This window comes from Schistocerca gregaria, chromosome 8 (genome assembly GCF_023897955.1).
Source record: "Schistocerca gregaria isolate iqSchGreg1 chromosome 8, iqSchGreg1.2, whole genome shotgun sequence".
In the NCBI taxonomy this organism is placed as follows: Eukaryota; Metazoa; Arthropoda; class Insecta; order Orthoptera; family Acrididae; genus Schistocerca; species Schistocerca gregaria.
The window spans coordinates 310,981,773-311,004,285 of NC_064927.1; the positions used below are offsets into that span (position 1 = coordinate 310,981,773).

General features: G+C 46.9%; 1 protein-coding gene across 1 annotated transcript in view; it reads right to left on the minus strand.

Annotated features, from left to right (window-relative positions):
- The window catches only part of LOC126284230 (trithorax group protein osa), a 447,090-nt gene that overhangs the window by 354,700 nt on the left and 69,877 nt on the right, over nucleotides 1-22,513 (minus strand). The window contains exons 2-3 of the mRNA XM_049983008.1: nucleotides 11,265-11,680; nucleotides 11,164-11,183 (exon numbers count right to left, since the gene is read on the minus strand). Coding sequence (XP_049838965.1) covers nucleotides 11,164-11,183; nucleotides 11,265-11,680 — 436 coding nt within the window. The remainder of the gene's footprint in view (nucleotides 1-11,163; nucleotides 11,184-11,264; nucleotides 11,681-22,513) is intronic.

A 22,513-nucleotide genomic window follows, 5' to 3' on the forward strand; every position in this document is an offset into this window, starting at 1 on the left:
CATGCCAAACTCTCACGTTGTGTCTTTGCAAACATCATAAAAAAAGAAATTTCATGAAACTGCTGGTCTACAGAAAAAAATGCACTATATGATAAAAAGTATCCGAACATCCCTATGTAATTCGTAATTGAGCCCTAGCCGTCACGGCAGTAGGACCCACCAGTATAAAAGAAGGCGCAAAATATTCTGCAGACCGTCAGGAGAGTTCAGTGAATTCGAACGTGGACTAATCATTAGATGACACCTGACTAGCAAATGCGCCAGGGACATTTCAACCAATCTAAAGCTGCCCAAGTCGACGGATGGCGATGTGACTATGACGTAGGAACGCGAAGGAACAACCACAACTAAACCAAGATGACGTAGACATCATATAATGACCGACAGGGGCCGTCGACCATTGCGGAGGGTGGCTGTAAAAAATTGCATTCTGGAAACATCCCCTAGGCTGTGGCTAAGCCATGTCTCCTTAATATACTTACTTTCAGGAGTGCTAGTTCTGTAGGTTCGCAGGAGAGCTTCTATAAAGTTTGGAAGGTAGGAGACGAGGTACTGGCAGAAGTAAAGCTGTGGGGACGGGGCGTGAGTTGTGCTTGGGTAGCTCAGTCGGTAGAACAATTGCCCGCGAAAGGCAAAGGTCCCGAGTTCGAGTCTCGGCCCGGCACACAGTTTTAATCTGCCACGAAGTTTTGCAAATTTCTCATTGCTGTTCTTATTTAGAAATGATAATTAAATAAATACCGCCTCCGACTTCGAGAAAACAGCTGCGCCACGTCTTACTCCGATTCCGGTTACGATAAAGCCACCTCCGATACGTCCCAAGTTGGCAGTAAATGACAGGGCATGAATCAGAATTGAGAATCATGTCCGTGTAGCAGTTTCTCAGCCACGTAACGGTCAATCGCGGCAGGCCGCCTCCTACGCGAAGCCCGGCGGACGTGGGACTGAATGGCGAGCGCTTATCTGCGGGGCGTGCCCCGTGAAACGGAAAGCGCTGCCCGAGCAGACGGTAGGTAGACAGCAGGCCGGCCGTATCTCCCTGCGCCTTCCGCCTAGGCGGCCGCTTTTAATGGAAACGACCACGCTCTGCTGTCGCCGCGCACGTAATGCGTCCGGGCGGAAACCCGCCTCCGGCCTGTGGCCACTGCAGCGCGACGCAGACACCGGCGGCCCGGCTGAGCACTTTCTGTGCCCGTGGCGCGGGCGTCGGCTGCTCCCATAACACCCGTGTCACACATCCAGGTTCAGTACTCGGACACTGAGTGGTTGCTTTCCTCTGGACGGTAGTGAACATGGCGACGAGGGCTAGAAAGTAACAGCTACATTTTATGCGCCATGTATTCGGTATTGCCAAGACAAAAAAAAATGGTTCAAATGGCTCTGAGCACTATGGGACTTAACATCTTAGGTCATCAGTCCACTAGAACTTAGAACTACTTAAACCTAACTAACCTAAGGACATCACACACATCCAGGCCCGAGGCAGGATTCGAACCTGCGACCGTAGCAGTCCCGCGGTTCCGGACTGCAGCGCCTAGAACCGCACGGCCATTTGCCAAGACACATACACATTACAAAGTGCTCGTTACTCGTTACTGAATGTCGCTAATAACGTAGCCATTTCACCTAAATACTGTTTCTGTCCTTCAAGTTGCGGGTGTTAAGTGTGCTAGTGAATTGGCTGTTTGAGTGGTATAAGGATGGTCAGAAATAGTCTGAAAAGCTTGTAAGGGTGTTGCAGTATAGGTTGTCCTGACAAATAATTGTTACCAAAAACATTCGATACGTTACCACTGAAGTTAGCCTACCAGGACGTTGCACGCGTCAATTCAAGCGGCCCTCGAGACACTTTGCTGCCAAACGCGTTCTGCATTTGGTTTCCTAAAACTGAACAACAGAGCGATGGTAATAAGGATCGAACACGAGCGAAAGGCTAAGCAGTCTCGTGCGCTATCATCAACGCTGTCAGAAAAACTAGCACTAATCGTATCCGGCGGGCTGCTTGAATCTGCGCGCGCAAGGGCTTAATTGGCTAACTGCAATGCCAATTAACTCGCAAAAGGTAAAAGTATCGAATTTTTTGCCAAAAATTATTTGTCAGCACTGCCTACCGTGCTACATTCTCATAACTTTTTTAAACTGCTTCTGATCATCCTGTATATTTCATGAACAGATTTTTCTCTTTTACATGCTTACGATTTAAGGTTATATCAAATTAAGTAACGGCAGTGACACACAGAAGAAAATCAATAAATTTCAGCACATATCTGAAATTATAAAAAAGGCTTTAAAGAACGAGACCTGGGAAGGTAAAGAATAAGTTTTACAAAACAATGGCTGAGCCTATCTTCCTTTACGGCAGTGAATTTTGGGTTTAAGAGAAGAAAGACAAAAGCAGCATACAGTAGGCTGACACGAGATTTTAATCCGGAACCGACTAACGCTGGCGAAAAATTACTGCCAATTTTACCCGCCAGCTGCAAATCAGGCGCTGCGCAGTATGTCGTCCACTTTTCAGGTGTTCATATTGACAAATTGTGTAAGCGGCGTTTTATAATAACACCAACTTTGTGTGTTTCTCATTTCTTTCATCTTTTCTGCTCACGCCCAATTCCTAATCCATTACGTATGGACAAATTTCTATACGTCTTTCTCGCATTCACAGCCCCAGATTTGGACCTAATGACCAAACTTTGAACCAACTTTTCCAGCTTAAATCTGTTCCGCGTTAACGCATTAGCAAATGTACAAAGTTTCGTTGTGGCCGAGCGGTTCTAGTCGCTCCAGTCCGGAACCGCGCTGCTGCTACGGTCGCAGGTTCGAATCCTGCCTCGGGCATGGATGTGTGTGATGTCAGGTTTAAGTAGTTCTAAGTCTAGGGGACTGGTGACCTCAGATGTTAAGCCCTATAGTGCTCAGAGCCATTTGAACCATTTTTGAACCAATTTTCGTTGCCACAAGATAGTTACCACTGGACCTCTGTACGTAGCTACAATTTAATTACAACCACCCGGTACGTATACTTACGTCAGTGGAAGAATATAGTGGGAAATTGCAGGCAACATCTAAAATGTACAGAAGTACGGCAGTCATTGCAAAGAAGTAAAAGCCCTAACGAAAAACACACACTCGGAAAAAGGTGCCCTTAAATGAAAAATCGGAACAGCTGTATTGTCTAAACCTGGAAATGGAGAAGAAGACATACTTATGATTAGTCACCATGACTGTACTGGCATTGATGGTAACAGCATTGCAAAAGTTGAGCTAGTTCTTCCCTGCGGGGTCGGCATTGTTATATACTGATTTTGGCAGTGTTAGTATCATTGCTGGCCACACATCCTTCCTAACAACCCAATTACCCTCGACCCGCTCCCCCCCCCCCCTCCCCCCTTTAGGGAAGGAATTATGTATCCCACTGTTTGCGTGTATTGTAGATCTCACGTTCGAATGTGATAACGTTTTCTAAGTGTTTGCCTACTGTGTATCCGTGGCGGGACGTGAGTACCAGCCCGGTACTTATCTATCTGAATATGGAAAGCCGCCAAAAAACCATATCCAGGATGGTGGGCTCACCAGCCCTCATCGTTAATCTGCGAGGCAGATTCGATTCGGAGCAAGCATGTCTCGTCGTATCCCGGAAGCGACCGCGTAAGTGATCTCGTCTGTCTGGGACGGTAGGAGCAGAATTCGTTGTCCCATCAAACAGTTCCAGATTCAATCGTCACTGCCTCACGTAGGCCACTGAAGGCACAGAAGGCATCGCTTCCCTACGGCAGCTCCGCACTGAAAAGCAAGTCACGGCCACACGAGTCGCCAGACGGCAGTAGCAGAATACCGGCCACTTGCCGAAGACCTCTTAAAAGTCACCGTTTGAACCTATGGGGTACCCGAAAGACGGCAATCATATGTACAGCGGAAGCGGTAGCGTTCAAATGAATGCATTGGAAGATTACAAATACCGCCGACTCCACCTTAGTAGGACAGAAATTGCATGCAGGGAAATAAAACATGGCGAGTCACTAATGGCCTGCTCCGCTGAGTTTAAGGAACTGGAGGAATACGAAAAGTACCTACTCGACACGGACGTGCGAGAAAGAAGAGGGGAAGGAAACGAAACGTTTCCTTTAATCTGAGAGCTGAGGGTAACAAATTGAAGGAGTACGAAAACTGCACACTCGGCCCGAGCCGGGTACGAAATGCGTACAGGGAAAAAAATATGAGGGTGACGAAGCTTTTCAGGCAGAACAGAAGCGGTACTGTGAGTCTCGAGTAAAGTGCTGTTTGTCAGCAACGAATAAAAACGATATACAAGAGCCCCAGCGGGAACAGCTGAGCGAGGTGGAGCAGTGGTTAGCACACTGGACGTGGCTACTACACTGGACTCTCATTCGGGAGGACAACGGTTCAAACCTGCGTCCGGCCATCCCTGATTTAGGTTTCTATGATTTCACAAAATTTCTTCAGGCAAATATTGGGGAGGGTCGTTTGAAAGATCACGGCCGATTTCCTTCCCCATCATTCCCTAATCTGAGCTCGTGCTCCGTCTGTAATGACCTCGTTGTCGACGGGACGTTAATCACTAATCTCCTCCAGGAACAACTCTCCTAGAGGTGAAGAAAAGTTCTTCGCGTGACGCTTATCTATGACGAAAATTGATTTTTTATTCGATGATCGTTCTGTCCATAGTGAAGCCAGTTTTGTACTGGTATTGAAATCATGGACTCTTATACACGATACTGTAAATATTTTATGAATCTGATGCTTTTGAATTTATTTTCAGTTCTTTAATGGAAAGTTGCATTGCATATCCATCAAGCGTACAGTAATATTTTTTCTTTTTGTCTGAGAAGACGATTTCTACGACCGACATCGGTGGAAAATAAATAGTAAATTTGTACCTATCTGACAAAATCATACAGGGTAGTTGTAATTAAACCAACAGTGTTTCGAGTGTTGCAATGCGGGCTTTCTACATCGCAGGGCGGTGAAACATATTAGGTATGTTGATAAATCGGTGCACTCAACGTATATGCTGAAAAAGGATAAGAGTTTCACTTTCCGCCACCAGATGAAAATATGGTTCAAATGGCTCTGAGCACTATGGGACTTAATATCTGAGGTTATCAGTCCCCTAGAACTTAGAACTACTTAAACCTAACTAACCTAAGGACATCACACACATCCATACCCGAAGCAGGATTCGAACCTGCGACAGGAGCAGTCGCGCGGTTCCAAACTGAAGCGCCTAGAACCTCTCGGCCACACCGGCCGGCTAGATGAAAATATGGCGCTATCAACAGTCAAAAGGTGAAATGTTATCTGTTTTTATGTCAATATACTGTTTGTCGCTTGGCGACATGTGTTTATTTCTTTCGTGAGGTGATGTTTGTGTAAAGTGTCAAAATGGTTTTGAAGTTTTCTGTATGAAATGCAATGGCTGTTTAGAAGAAAGACAGTACACTACTGGTAAAGTTGTTTGATCAGAACGGTAGTAACAGCAGCGCTGCACTGCGGGAATCTCGCCGACAGAAACAGCTGTGAAGAGGTCCCATATCAATAATATGGTTCAAATGGCTCTGAGCACTATGGGACTTAACATCTTAGGTCATCAGTCCCCTAGAACTAAGAACTACTTAAACCTAACTAACCTAAGGACATCACACAACACCCAACCATCACGAGGCAGAGAAAATCCCTGACCCCGCCGGGAATCGAACCCGGGCGTGGGAAACGAGAACGCCACCGCACGACCACGAGATGCGGGCATCAATAATATGATAAAGATATTTGAAGAAACAAGTGAGTTAGATGGTACAGCAGGGAGAGGGAGGAGGCCCGTTCCGTTCCTGCGACAGGTGTTGATGAAGTTGCTGTAGCTGCAGCTAACTGTGCTTCGCATGCCACAAATTCCGCAGCCAGTGCTCGAGCTGTATCATGGGATTCTCTCATCCTTGACGAACATTTCAAAAGATTTTGCAGCGGATTTTACTCTGGTAGCCCTACAAGATTCAGGATGTAAACGAAATAAACCCCAAATGCAGATTACTACGCACTAACTTTGCCCTTCGTTTTTTCGTACGCAAGAAAATGGATGAGATGTGGACGGGAATATTCTTTGGACGGACGGGGCACACTTCACTCTGCACGACGCCGCGAATGCACAGAACTGTTGCATGTGGGGGTTCTACTCCGCGACATGTTGTGCAGGAACGTCCACTGCACTCACCGTATGTGGTGTTGCACAATCTCCTTCATTCTCGGTCCGTTTTTCACCGAGGAGATCGTACTTCCCGAGCCTGTTATGTGTGCAGTGACATCAGCATGTTATAAGGACCTGCTTGTGCAACATGGGATTCTAGCTTTGAAAGAAAGCAACTGTTTCCACACCACCATTTCCATTTGCCCGGGCCGGCCGAGATGACCGAGAGGTTCTAGGCGCTTCAGTCCGGAACCGCGCGACTGCTACGGCCGCATGCCTCGGGCATGGATGTGTGTGATGTCCTTAGGTTAGTTAGGTTTAAGTAGTTCTAAGTTCTAGGGGACTAATGACCTCAGATGTTAAGTCCCATAGTGCTCAGAGCCATTTGAACCATTTTGAACCATTTCACCGGGAAACCTTCCTTAACGACCGCATCATTTCTACGCAATTTCAGTATCTGTGCCCTTCTATGTCCTCAGACCCAAATCCATGTGACTTCTGGGTGTGAGGATATCTGAAAGACTGATTGAATCAGAGATGTATGCAGACTCTTCATGATCTGAAGGGTAGCATACGGCGACATATCACTCTAATTACACCGGACAGGCTGCGAGCAAACTGTCGACCTTGTCGTGCTACAGATGCTACATGTTGTTGAGTTAGAAGACCATACTGAACGTGCGTTGTAACTTGTGAGTATATGCTGAACATACGTGTCAGCATCACCGTATTCATTTATTTGATCGTTCCTCCACTTTTCCTTCATCCACGCCACATTTTAAGTGCCTATACAAAAAAAAGGCTCTGAGCACTATGGGACTTAACATCTGAGGTCATCAGTCCCCTAGAACTTAGAACCACTTAAACCTAACTAACCTAACGACATCACACACATGCATGCCCGAGGCAGGATTCGAACCTGCGACCGTGGCGGCCGCTCGGTTTCAGACTGTAGCCCCTAGAACCGCTCGGCCACTCTGGTTGGCTTTAAGTGCCTACAGTGACATGTTTTCGCCTGGTGACCAAAAGTGGAATTATTGTTTTTTCACCACGGTCTGTGTCCGCCCCTGGTAGCTGAGTGGTCAGCGCGACGGAATAACATACCTTATGTGTGTAATGTCCTTAGGTTAGTTAGGTTTAAGTAGTTCTAAGTTTTAGAGCACTGATGACCTCAGATGTTAAGTGCCATAGGGCTCAGAGCCATTTGAACCATTTTTGGCACACAAGTCCCTGAAGTGGCGTCAACTAGAGAGACTTGCACCAGGCGAACGGTCTACCCGAAGGGAGGCTCTAGTCATATGCCATTTCCATTACCATAGACTGTGTGCGCGCTGTTCAATGAACAAACGTACGATGTTTCAGGGTCCTGAGATGTACACAGTTCGAATAACAATACTAACACTTTTTTCCTAATATCTGTTTTCGCAGAAACCTTAATATCTGTGGTCCCTGGAACCGCTACACTCTAGCTAAAATTGAAGCCGCCCCTCGCCTCTTCTGGTAAGAAAAGTAACGCTGTGCCTGACCTCGCCTGCGGACAACGGCGCTTTGGCGAATCTGGGCCGCGCCTGTCGTGGCGAGTGACAGCTAGCGGAACTCCGGTGGCCGAAAAACGACAGACGATAGCTGCCCAGGCCGGGCTTCCCCCCTGCCCGGTTACTCCGAAAAAACTGTTCGTGACAGAGAGATCCGCCGCAGGCGAGCAGCAAGGGCAGGTGGCATCGCAGAGCGCGAAAGAAGGGTGAGTTAAGGCGGCGCTGCAAGAAACCGCTCTAGCTTCTTCCCGCCAGAGGCGGAGCATTAACGGCAAGGCGCAAGAAGGCCGTCTGGAAGATTGCGTGCGGGGGCGCCCATGCGAGACCGAAGGGAATGGGCTGGCAGGGAGGGGGGAGAGGGGGGGCGGCAGGAGTGACAATCAGCGGGGCGCGCTGCCGGAAGCAGCGGCCCGTCCTAAACTAACGCGTGACTGCCAGAGATCGTCATTCCTCTATACATTGAGGCGACTATAGTCACGGGATTGCGATAGTCTCGTATACAGATGGCGGTAGTATCGCGTACACAAGGTATAAGAGGGCAGTGCATTGGCAGAACTGCCAATTTATGAACGCAGCTCTGTTCCAGCGACGCATGCAGGCAGCAGCTGACACACTTAGTCAGATTCAATGGGGCTAAGACGCAAGCCCTTCTCATCACAAAGAAGCATATCCCAGCCGACCTCCCGCAGATCACCATCAGGGGAACCGCCGTACTTTATGGCACTACAGCTAAGTACCTGGGTGTGACGCTGGACACAGGACTAAGTTGGCGACAGCATGTCAGAAAGGTCAGGGGTAGAATGAAACAACTATACCCCTTCCTAAGTCCGTCGACTGCGCTACCACCTGAATTGGGGGTTGCGCTTTACATCACTCTTGTACGTCCGCTCATCGACTACGCCGCTGTGGTTTGGGGCAATGCTGCAGAGACCCACGTCTGACGGCTCCAGAACCGGATTGTGCGGCTGGCACTCCACCTGCCTCGGGACTTCCCGTCAGCCGACCTCAACCGCGTCTCAAACGTACCTACTGTCGTGATAGGTTCCGCCAGGCTCTTCTATGAGAAGTCCGCTCACTACAGAAATCCGCTCCTCCGAGCACTGGGTCACCTGGTGCAACGACTTAAGGCAACCATATGGCCCCACCTGCTTCGCGACCAATAGGTCAAGAAGACACCGTCCCAGCCGACTACAAGGACATCGTCAAGAAGACAGGACAACGTACGAACTCTCGCCACATTGGAGATATAGCTATCCCGCTGGGACTACATCGAACATCAAGGGGCCGATGTGTCCCTGTCATGCAACAGCAGCAACTGTCATTTGTACACAGGTGATTCATGTGAAAAAGTTTCCGCCGTGATTATGACTTTGAGCAGGGAGTGGTAGTTGGAGCTAGGCGCATGGGATTTCCACTTTTGAAATCGTTAGGGAATTGAATATTCCGAGATCCACGGTGTCGAAAGTGTGGCGAGAATACCAAATTTCAGGCATTGCCTCTCAACACGCACAGCGCACCGGCTTGTGGCCTTCACTTAACGACCGAGAGCAGCGGCGTTTGCGTAGAGTTGCTAAAAGACAAGCAACACTGCGTGAAATGATCACAGAAATCAATGTCGGACGTGCGACGATCATATCCGTTAGGACAGTACGGCGAGATTTGGCGTTAATAGCCTGTGGCAATAGACGACTGACGCGAGTGCTTTTCTGGCTCGCATTCGGGAGGACGACGGTTCAATCCCGCGTCCGGCCATCCTGATTTAGGTTTTCCGTGATTTCCCTAAATTGCTCCAGGCAAATGCCGGGATGGTTCCTTTGAAAGGGCACGGCCGACTTCCTTCCTCGTCCTTCCCTAATCCGATGAGACCGATGACCTCGTAGTTTGATTTCCAAACAACCCAACCCAACCGAGTGCCTTTGCTAATACCACGACATCGCCTGCACTGTCTCTCCTGGGCTCGTGACCATGTTGGATGGACCGCAGCCGACTGGAAATCAAGGATTGATCAGCTGAGTCCCGATTTCAGATAGTAAGACCTGATGGTAGCGTTTGAGTGTGGCAGGTAAGTCCCCATTTTAACTAGTAAGACCTGATGGTAGAGTCTGAGTGTGGCAAGACTCCTCAAAGCCATGGACTCAGTTTGTCAAAAAGGCGCTGTGCAAGCCGGTAGTGGCTCCATAGTGGTGTGGGCTGTGTTTACATGGAATTGACTGGGTTCTATAATCCAGGTGAACCGACCATTGACAGGAAAGGTTGATGTTCGGCTACCTGGAGACCTCTTGCAGCCATAAAAGGAGCTCATTTTCCCAAACAGCTATAGAATTACGATGGATGACAGTTGACCAAGTCACCAGGGCACCGCGGTGGTCTCGCGGTTCTAGGCGCGCAGTCCGGAACCGTGCGACTGCTACGGTCGCAGGTTCGAATCCTGTCTCGGGCATGGACGTGTGAGATGTCCTTAGTTTATGTCCATTATAATTATCCGGGCTGTTATGCCGTGGTCGGTTGGTGACTTCTTTGTCAAATGCCAATGTTTCGTCCCCGTCTGCGGTAGACATCTTCAAGGGGGTCTGTAGCCCGATGGAAGGTCCAACACACCCACTGGCTTGCTGACAGTAGCGAGCCAGTGGGTGTGTTGGACCTTCCATCGGGCTACAGACCCCCTTGAAGACGTCTACCGCAGACGGGGACGAAACGTTGGCATTTGACAAAGAATTCACCAACCGACCACGGTATAACAGCCCGGATAATTATAAAGGACATGACAATTCCGGCCGTGAAAGTCTACATTTTAGTGTCCTTAGGTTAGTTAGGTTTAAGCAGTTTCAAGTTCTAAGGGGACTGATGACCTCAGATGTTGAGTTCCATAGTGCTCAGAGCCATTTGAACCATTTCAGTTCGTGAACAAAATCATGCATCAGAAACATTTTTGCCGTTACCGGCGGCTATAGAGGCATTATGACGCAACGTTTCTGTAGGGGACTTCCAACGACTTGATTCCATGACATGTCGAGTTGCTATACTACGCCGGGCAAAAGTAGGTGCCACATGATATTAGGACGAATCCCATGACTTTCGTCACTTCATTGTAATACTTACTACAGGTGTAAGTTTTGAGATGTGGTGCTAGCAGGAAGATTGTAACTGGAGCTGAAGCTTTACACAACAGAAATACAGGTTATTGAAACTCTCTTCCAGCTCATCTGCTTTCTACTGACATCGCCTTTTTGGCTAACATTTATTGTGCTTGCCTCAAACAGTCCTTTTCGAGTCGACATTTCGACGTACTATAAACACAAAAAAATTCAAATATCAATTTGCCGTGTGGTCTCCTGGTTAGCCGCCGTGCACGACAGTATTGACGGCCTCACGGGACGCTCTCCAGTTTGCAGACAGCAGAGTGCAGCTGGCCACAGCGCGTCCACTCACCGTCGGATCCGCCGCCGGCGCTGAGCGGCCTCCTGGAGCGCGGCGGCCGCCCGAGCGGCGGCGACCGGCCGGCGGGCGGCGGCTGCGCGTGCGCGGCGGGCTGGCCGTGGTGGGCATGGCCGGGCGCGGGGGCGGCGCCGGCGGCGGCGCCGGGCGCTGGCGGCAGCAGGCCCTGCGAGCGCAGGCGCGCCTCCAGCTCGGCGATGCGGCGCAGCGTGTCGGGCCGCTCGGCGAGCGCGGCCAGCTGCGCGCGCAGCAGGCTCGCCGTCTCGACGCTGTCGCAGCGGTAGGCGTGCACGTGCACCGGGCAGCGCGTCGCCGGGTTCACCAGCAGCAGGATGGCCGCCACCACGTCGGCCTGCTGCAGCGCGCACGTCACCGCCTCGGCCGGCACCAGGTGCTTCACCGTCTCCCACTTGACGGCACCGCCCCCGCCGCCCGCCCCCGACTTGCCGCCTGACGCTTTCGGCACGTTCTGGATGATCTTCAGCCCCTTGTGGCTCACTTGCAGCGTCACCTGCGCAACACACACACTTCCATCACTCCACCTGGGTATCGTGCTCCTCCGAACAAACCAAGGTCAATCGGCCCAACTCTATATGAATTACTAAAAAAGCTGACATATCGTTGTTGACAATTATTCCGGGTTATATGGCCGTGGTGCATGGAATTCTTCTGTTCCTAACGTTTCGTCCAATACTACGTTGGACACCTACAGAGGTATGGCTGGTCCTCCAGCCATACCTCAGCAGGACCAGCCATACCTCTGAAGGTGTCCAACGTAGTATTGGACGAAACGTTAGGAATAGAAGAATTCCATGCACCACGGCCATATAACCCGGAATAATTATCAACAACAGTACCATCCGGTCGTGAAAGCCTTCACTGTATGTTTAGCTGACATATTCCCGCCTGGAAGTATGAGACATATTTAATGTTTGTGTAATAATTTGTTGCGTCAACGAACGCTTAGCTAAATAATAAAAAATCACTTACCAGTTTCGGCAAGTAGTTACCATCTTCAGATGTAAGTAATCCACAAATTTTTTGTGCAAACAAATATATTTACCGACTTCGAACATAATAAGATCTTTTAGTATTTCAATGAATATACCGGGTGATCAAAAAGTCAGTATAAATTTTGAAACTTAATAAACCACGGAATAATGTAGACAGAGAGGTAAAAATTGACACACATTCTTGGAATGACTTGGGGTTGTATCAGAACCAAATAAATAAATAAATAAATAAATAAAGTTCACAAAATATCCGACAGATGGCGCGTGAAAGATCTCTTGCGCGTCGTTTGGTGATGGTGGTGTTCTCAGCCGCCATTTCGTCATGCTTGGCCTCCCAGGTCTCCAGACCTCAGTCTGTGCGATTATTGACTTTGGGGTCACCTGAAGTCGCAAATGTATCGTGATCGACCGGCATCTCTAGAGATGCTGAAAGACAACATCCGACGCGTGTGCCTCACCATAACTTCGGACATGCTTTACAGTGCTGTTCACAACATTATTCCTTGACTACAGATATTGTTGATGAATGATGGTGGACATATTGAACATTTCCTGTAAAGAACATCATCTTTGCTTTGTCTTACTTATTGCTATTCTGATCAGATGAATCGCCATCTGACTTTGGGGTCACCTGAAGTCGCAAATGTATCGTGATCGACTGGCATCTCTAGAGATGCTGAAAGACAACATCCGACGCCTGTATCTCACCATAACTTCGGACATGCTTTACAGTGCTGTTCACAACATTATTCCTTGACTACAGATATTGTTGATGAATGATGGTGGACATATTGAACATTTCCTGTAAAGAACATCATCTTTGCTTTGTCTTACTTATTGCTATTCTGATCAGATGAACCGCCATCTGTCGGCCATTTTTTGAACTTTTGTATTTTTTCGGTTCTAATAAAAACCCCATGTCATTCCAAGCATGTGTGTCAATTTGTACCTCTCTATCTATATTATTCGGTGATTTATTCAGTTTTCAAATTTATACTGACTTTTTGATCACCCGGTACGTCATATAACAACATGTCGTACATTCAGTAAAATGTTAAATGAGCTTATCATGTTCAGAGTGGCTAACTATGTTTGTTTGTCGGTACAAAGCTTTTTGTGGATTAAGCACATCTGAAGATAGTAAATATTAGCCGAAACCGGTAATGTGATTATTTTTTATGTATCTCAGCGATCTTTGACGTAATAAGTTATACATATATCACGTACCTTTTCGATACATTTGTTTATGTATGCTTAACAGAAAATCGTATGAAACTTACAGTAATTAGAAATTATTACTCCTTCCGTCTGATGAAACTGCGGCTCACTACAAAAGTAAGTCACAGAGGCAGGAGACTCAACCTGGCGTGAAGCTACGTACATTAACTCAAACTTATGCTACTTCTCTAGAGACGTAAATGATATCAATAGAAACAATTTGCTAAATATTTTCCAGTCTCTTAGTAGGCAGGACGCCCACAATACGTTATGTTAAACCCTTGTCAATACCTATCTACTTTCATTCAAACGATAATAGCGCTTTCTTTTTTTTTTTTTTTTTTAGACATGTTAGGCTCTTAAAATATAAATTTCACCACAACTTAACCGGTCTGCAAACTAAAGTTCTTCTTCCTTTATTTACTTTTTTTTTATACGACGCCTCCGTTATTAGGTGCCAGATCAGGTGTTTAGTTCAGGTGTGCTGCTCGCGGGAAAGAAACGACATAAATATTTCGTATCATTGCATTATCATGCAATACTCTTATTGCATTAACTGGCTGATCCGGTGGTTGTTTTAGAAAATTTTGCTCATTACGAATGAGGAAACACACAACACTGGTGTGATATTTTATAAAATATCTTGCTTTGTGAACCGGTTGTCGGCTGTTACGGTATCGTCAGGTACATAGGTAAACACGTGTGACCCTTTTTTATTTTTTTTTTTTTTTTGTTGGATCAAAGACTTTAAAGCAGTACATCTGCAAAGTATCTCAATTTGTTTCCAAGGTTCGTTAAATGTGCCATTTAAGATTATTTAGAGTAGGTAAAATATGTGATACATTAAATAATGAACTGCATGGCAAGAAGAAAACTCAGCTGAATATTCGAAAACCAGTTGATATAAAATAAATATTACAGAATTACACCAGTTTCGCGTGTTCTTTCCGTCATAATGTAGTTCTTAGCCCAGTCTAACATAACGGTGGCGACACTTCGACTCTCTTTTGTTATCCACTACGACTGCAACGCTACAGTCGGCCAGGAAGTTATACGGATGAGTTCGGAGAGATCTTGTGAAAGCTAAAGCGAGTTGTAATTTTCTATATTAGCCTATAGAATCGTTTTTAAAAAGGGAAGCGTCTGTAGCACAATGAATTGCAACAACAACACGAAGAAGACACCACATTTGTCCCTTTTTAGGTTGCCTAAAGACCCTACGAGGTGTGAACCGCTACATCGCAGAATAGTTTATTTACGAAATGGTTCTAACCTACAGATATTTATTGGAGGATGTCGTGTTCTTTAAGAACGAAAAAATTGTCAGTAAACAGCAGAAGACATGACCTTTTGCAAGAAGGCGTCTTCTGTCTACTGAAAAACATGATGCCAAATCAGTGGATGTGGAACACAAGATACGTGTATGGATTGGAGCACCTACGTTATTTAACGTAGCAGACAAGTTATCACAACTATAGCTGAAGGGAAAACCACGTGGACGTGATAATAAAGGAACAAAAGCAATAAAACTTTTTCCCATCACAGAAGAAACCAGTTCCACAATTGTTGCAGCATCTGAGCAAACAACGCCAAGAATCCTCAACATTTTCGCTTTTGAAGCAAAAGTAATTACATTTACGATAATATGTATTATTAGAAAGTCGAGTGAAGTGTAGAACGGTGCGAAATATTAGGCCCCCTACAATGTTGTTACCTGTCAAGGAAAATGCCTGTCATAATAAGAACATGCATTCTGATGCATGAAATATATGTTCATATTCTCTTGTTTTCACCGGAGATAACTGTAATTATACACATTTTTGAAGGTATTTCTTCGTCATTATGTTGTGGCTTATGTCACTGAACCAAGGAGATTCGGTGTTTGGACATGTATTTCATAATCATTCACGTCTATCAATAAGTTACTAATGCTTGGAACGCAAAACTGTAATAACTATTTCGATAATTAACTAGAAAAATAATGAAAAAACAAACTTGAGTTCTACGGCTGCTTTCTCGCGTAGCAGGACCCGTTTGGTTGTCATCCGCCACACCCTTACTATATCCTATGCCCCTTTTATTGCCGTTCATGGCAAGCCATCCTGAGCTAACATTTCAGCAAGATGTCCGCCCCCGGTACCTGAATGGTCAGCGTGACGGAGTGTCAATCATCTGGGCCCGGGTTCGATTCCCGGCTGGGTCGGGGAATTTTCTCTGCCCGGGGACTGGGTGTTGTGCTTTCCTCATCAGTATCCTCTCATCCTCATCGACTGCAGGTCGCCCAAGTGGCGTCAAATTGAAAGATCGGCATCTGCCCGAGAGGGAGCCCTAGCCATATGATTAAAATAAATTTCAGGAAGATGACGACCGCCCGCACATGGCGAGAGTTTCTACTGCTCGCCTCCGTGCGTTCCAAACCCTACCTTGACTAGCAAAGTCACCAGATCTCTCCCCGATTGAGAACGTTTGGAGCACTATGGGCAGGGCGCTCCAGCCAGCTCGGGATTCTGAGGTGAAGAAAATTTGGCACACTGTCCCTCAGGAGGACATCCATCAACATCGCTGACTTGCTCAGTTTGTAAAACTCTTCCTCTTGAATAAATAATCAGCTTTTTTCTGAAACTGTGAACATTTGTTTTTCTGTACATGTATATCAGATCTAGCAAATTTCCGTCCCTGGATTCGGATTATTCCTTCGTGGTGCGTCGTTTTTTTCTTTCTTAGAGTGGCATTTCGAAGGTGCGGCGAACGAATGATGGCTGCGAAGATGGGAGAGGGGAAGACGAAAAACGGCAGGCAGAAATGCAGCGGCGGAACTGAGAGCTGCTGCACAGTTAGCGTCACGGCTGATGAGTCGGGGGCAGCGATGGGGCCGAACGGCCGTTACCGACCAGTGGCGCCAGGAATGCTCTCAGTCCGGGTACTGCCTGTCTGTGAACGGCCACCCCCGCTGTCTCCGAGATGCCGGCCGCCGTGGCCGAGCGGTTCTAGGCGCCTCAGTCCGAAACCGCGCTGCTGCTACGGACGCAGGTTCGAATCCTGCCTCTGGCATGTGTGTGTGTGATGTCGTTAGGTTTAAGTAGTTCCAAGTCTAGATGACCTCAGATGCTAAGTCGCACAGTGTTGAGAGCCATTTGAAGCATTTTGTCTCTGAGCGGTACACAGAATGCAAGTTAAACGCAACGTGTTTCTGAAGGAACGCTATAAGAAACACAATGAGGTAATGTTGACAACTGCAATATACGAGTATGTCACACGGAGACTTCTTAAAGGCATACAACTTATATGGCGCGGTCGTAAAGGCTGTCCAGACTAGTTGATATCACAACGAAAGAAAGCCGAATAAAGTTAATTTAGTAGTATCAGTCGTAGATTCGGATTGCCTGCAAAATTCTGAGGACGTCACCGATTATTAATTACAATAATCATAAATCTAAATCAATCAGTTCATGTAATTTGTTCAATTATCAGTAAACGTTGCTGAGACGTAATTGTTAATTTAACTCACGTCAGTAACGGCGTCCAAACTAAAGGGAAACCTATATGAGAATGGACGTAAAGAAAGTCATCATTGTGTTTACGTAGGCTTTCCCGGCGTCATAAGTCATGAAAGTCTCTTCAGGTTTGCTGCCGGATCCTAAAATCAACTTGACTCGATATTTCGGCGATCCAACTGTTCGCCATCTTCAGGAAAATGCTACTTATGTTGATGAGTCTCGCTGAGAACTGACGCCAGGTTGCAAATCGACGTCCTATATAGGCCACCGTCCACTACACGGCGCATGCGCCGCCCAGCACGGTTTCTGCCTTCCAAGACAGGAAGCTGGCGCCGCCCTTAGTGAAGCATTCCTGGCAACGACATATCGCAATCAAGGCCGCACCGAAGAACGTTCAGTTTTGATGCGAGATAACACATTGACAAGGAAATTTATACACCCCGGGTTTCCTAAGCCCCAAATCATCCTTCGCAGAGCCCTAATCTTAGAAGGTGGACGGAACACACTCTTAATGTTAAAATTCTTTAAAATTCGTCCAATCTTAAACGATAAGCCTCCAGCATAAGGAAGAAAGGCCACAGACCTATGTTCCTCTTCGTACAGCCTTACTTGCATTTTTTTTAATAAATTGCAACCTGGACTGTTTCTAGTTCCAACATCCTACATACGTCTGCTGTACCAGATGGCCTAATGAAATGCAGAATATTTTACGAAAGTCATCATCGTCTAAGATGGAATAAAGACCATCAGTTTGTCTACAATACTTACTAAATCGAACAGAAATAACATAAATGAAAAATCAGCAGACAGGACTTCGTCTTACTGCCATTTTAAAGAACCAACAAACGATGTGAAGGAAAATTAAACTATAGGAATAAGGGCATGGGCTCCATTTACACATACAATTGGCCACTGCAGGATTCAGAGTCACATATTAGTAGAGACCGAAGTTGAACCCAAGTGGTTATATTTTTGGGTGACCTCACTGCCAGTTTAACATGGTTTCCAGTGGGGGCTTTGCCGAGATGGGGAGGTCCGGAAACTAAAAAGGCCAAGGCCACACCAATTACATGTTACGAATGAACCCGTTTGCAGGCAATGTAAGAATAATGTGACACTACTCACATAGAACGCTGTACAGTTAATCTCGTGAATAGACGCTCTATTATTTATTTATTTATTTTTACGAAACAACCTTTAAAACCGCCTGAAGCTGTTCTTTCTCTTTTCGCGGTCTTTGAAGACAGATGCTGACCACCGTCTCTTTCTTTCTCGTGTTAATCTTTTCGTCTGTGTCCACTTAGGAAACTCAATGCCCTTTAGGACAAATGAGAGTCGACCACAACGGCGAACATGTCGTGGAAGACTGAAACAAAAGTAACTGAAAAAATGTCAGTTGTCACACTCTCCAAGACACATATACAGCATTCCAAGAAAATCCTCTTAGAAGACTTTGGCCAATCGCTTTCTCTTACATATTGCTTCATAGTGCCCGTAGTCATAAATGTGTAGAAGAACACAGTTTGAAAATTTGTGCTAAGTTCCTGTAGGACCAAACTGCTAAGGTCATCGGTCCCTAGGCGTACACAATACTTGATCTAATTTAAACTAACATACGCTGGGGACAACACATACACCCATGCTCGAGGGAGGACTCGAAGCTCCGACGGGGGGGAGCCGCGGGAACCGTGTCAAGGCGCCCCAGACCGCTCGGCTAACCCGTGCGGCTCTACGAGAACAGTTCGCACAGTGACATAAAAATAAGGATTCTTCTCATATTTCTTGCGCGAATGGAACTGCAGGAAAACTTTATATACAGTGCAATAACAAGCATCGTGGAGGATAGATTTTATGAATCTCATGAGCGACGGGATACATCATCTGCACACTTTACCCCTAATAGCGTGAAACGAATGTCCCAACAGGGCAGGCGTGTTCTTCCCCGCCATCCTCTCCCTGCCAAATCCAAGTGACGTCACCACAGAAGAAGCCGGACCCGTCCCGGGGGCAGGCGGTCGACGTGGCGGCCTCGGCTGGACCTGCCGCGGTTTCGGGGCCGGACCTCGCCTGGCCGCAAGCGCCTCCCACGCGGAGCCCGGGCAGTCGGCGTGAAGCGCGACCGCAGGAAACGATTATGTCACCGCACCGTCTCCAGTGTCCGCACAGGCCGAGGGCAATCTTGTGGTTTACAGCAATTCGTGGTCTGTTTACGTGTCTCGTTCATCCGCGATTCTCAGTAGCCGCTCCTAAACTCACCTTTATGCTCGTATGGCGGTAAGCTGGAGAATGTGTACTCTCAGTCGGACACAGAAATCTCGTGCCGTAGCACTCTACTCTTCCGTGTCATACACTCCTCTTCCATAAGGCAGAGGATGTAACTCCTGATGTATTTCTTCCACAGAAATAGCGTAGTCAGTCGTAATTCAAAAACTGTATTCTCAATTGTGAATATAGACAACCATCAGCTGTAGATTGGAATGACGACAGTGAAAATTTGTGCCGGACCTGGACTCCAAAGGCAATTTCGCACTTATTGCGAGCTGTCGTCTCACCATTTGGCTAACCGTGCGCGACTCACGGCCAGACCCAGGCTTCGTCAAGAACACGTCTATAACCTGTACTCGCACATCCGTTACGTATATTACCGTACAGGTGACACATTTTATTTGAATGTCATTTGCACAGTGTCGGCGGGTAAATGCGATATTGCAGTGCCTGCGTTATTTTGAAATACGATGCTAAGTTCTCTCGGATACGCGAGCACGTCCAAAGGAACTTTGCATCTTTATTCAGAATAGTACAGGCACTGCAATATCGTATCGTATCGTAAGTACGTAAATAGTTTCTAAAAATTGTTCCGTCACATTCCATGACTATTGATCAACTAGTCTCGTTCGTCATTATTAGCGGAAAATGCAAAAGGGCCATTTGACAAAGACGTCTCTCTTCGCATTAAAAAAAAGGAGATTAGTCACAAAAACAGACCACTGACCGAACAAGAGGATTATGCCAAAGGAAACCAGCCGTGACACTGTGCAGGAAACTGGCAGGGTATTTGTGCACCGCCAGGGTACGTGTGCAGTGGTGAATAGGTTAATTCCGAATGACTGGATATAGAGCTGAAACTTCCTCCTCTCGAGTACGAGTCTATCGTCTGGTCACTATCTGATCAAAAGTATCCTGACACCAATTAGTCTGCCGGGCGGTTCTAGGCGCTACAGTCCGCAACCGCGCGACTACTACGGTCGCAGGTTCGAATCCTGCTTCGGGCACGGATGTTTGTGATGTCCTTAGGTTAGTTAGGTTAAAATAGTTCTAAGTTCTAGGGGACTGTTGACCTCAGATGTTAAGTCCCATTGTGCTCAGAGCCATTTGAACCATTTTTGAACTAATTAGTCGACATAAATATAGAACGTGTCATCCCTTTGCCTTCGTGCCGACTTGAACTCTATTTGAGGCGCTTCCAATGAGGTGTCTGAATGTCTGTAAAGGAATGGGTGCCCATTCTTCTTCAGGATCGGGAATCAGAGAAAGTAGTGATGTTAGTCGCTGGTGTCCGGGCGAAGCCGACGTTCTGATTCATGCGAAAAGTGTTTTATTGGGTTCACGTCAGCACTCTGCGCAGGCCACTAAATTTCAGGAATGTCACTGTCCACAAACCACTGCCTCACATATGTTGCTTTATAACAGGGTGTACTGTCACGCTGATAAAGCAAACATTATCTCTGAACTGATCCTCTTCTGTACGCAATAATCATTGCTCGAAAATCTCTACATAATCTCCTAGCCATCAAGAACATTTTCTCCGTATTTCATTGTTGATACTACACATGATGGCAGGTAACTCTCTTCATCATGCGCCTAACCCAAACCCTTACATTGTATTGCCACATGGTACAGCGTGATTCATCAATACACTAAAGAGCCAAAAAAGTGGTACACCTTCTTCTGGATGGAATTGCTACCATGAATCCTGCAGGGCTGTCCGTAAATACATATGAGTACCCGACTGGAGATCTCTTCTGAACTGCACATTGCAAGGCTTTCCAGATATGCTCAATCATGTTCGGGGTCTGAGGAGAGAGAAGTTTGGTGGCCTGCGGAAGTGTTTAAATTCATAAGAGTGTTCCTGCAGCCAGTCTGTAGCAATTCTGGAAGTGTGGGGTGTCGCATTGTCTTGTTGGAATCGGCCAAGTCCGTCGGAATGCACAATGGGCATGGATGGGTGCAGGCGATGAGACAAGACGCTTAAGTAAGTGTCACCTATCTAGACTTATCAGGGATCCCATATCACTCCAACTACACCACGGGCCACACCACTACAGAGCCTGCACCAACTTGAAGAGTCTGCTGCTGACATGCAGGGTCCATGGATTCACGAGGTTGTCTCCGTACCCGTAAACTTTCATCTGCTCGTTTAAACTTGAAACGAGACTCGTCCGACCAGGTAACGTGTTTCCAGTCATCAACAGTCCAATGGCTGTGTTGTCGCACCCAGGCGAGGCGTAATGTTGTGTGTCGTGCAGTCATCAAGGGTACACGAGTGGGCCTTTGGTTCCGAAAGCCCTTATCGATATTGTTTCGTTGAATGGTTCGCACGCTGACGCTTGTAAATGGACCAGTATGGAACTCTGCTGCAATTTGCGGAAGGGTCGCACTTCTGTCACGTTGAACGATTCTCTTACTTCGTCGTTGGTACCGTTCTCGCAGGGTCTTTCTCCCGCCGCAGTGATGTCGGAGATTTGATGTGTCGGATTCCTGATATTCCGGTACACTTGTGAAATGGTCCTACGGGAAAATCCCCACTTCATCGCTACCTCAGGGATACTAGGGATACTGTGTCCTATCGCTCGTTCGCCGACTATTGACACCACCTTCAAACTCACTTAAATCTTGGTAACCTGCCATTGTAACAGCAGCAGTAACCGATCTAACAACTGCGCCAGACTCTTGTCGTCTTATATAGGCGTTGCCGACAGCAGTGCAACATTCTGGCTGTTTATACATCTCTGTATTTGAATACACATGCCTATACCAGTTTCTTTGACTCCTACGTGTATAACGAAGTTCAAATGACTCTGAGCAGTATGGGACTTAACTTCAGAGGTCATCATTCCCCTAGAACTTAGAACTACTTAAACCTAACTAACCTAAGGACATCACACATATCCATGCCCGAGGCAGGGTTCGAACCTGCGACCGTAGCGATCGCGCAATTCCAGACTGTAGCGCCTAGAGCCGCTCGGCCACCCCGGCCGACTATATCGAAGTGCTAACATGAATTTATTCATTCTACTCGTTATTGAGATCCTTTAAGAAATAAATCAGACTGTCACTTGCGATATTTTGTACGAGTATACACTAAAGTATCGTTAGCGTCGCTTCTTACACCACCTCAAGCGTCACTTAGCACTGACTGCAGAAATGTGTGGGTCATGCGGAACTGTTCGACCATTGTTCGCCATGCTTTTTAAGTCCCTATGCACTGTCACGGTGCTGGCTGGACAACTTGGCAGCACTTCGGAAAGCACGAATGACTTCTTCCGCAGGTTTAATGCGATTGTTTTACAATCATCATCCGCAAATCCGCAACGCTCGTCGGTTCCTGTCCGAAAA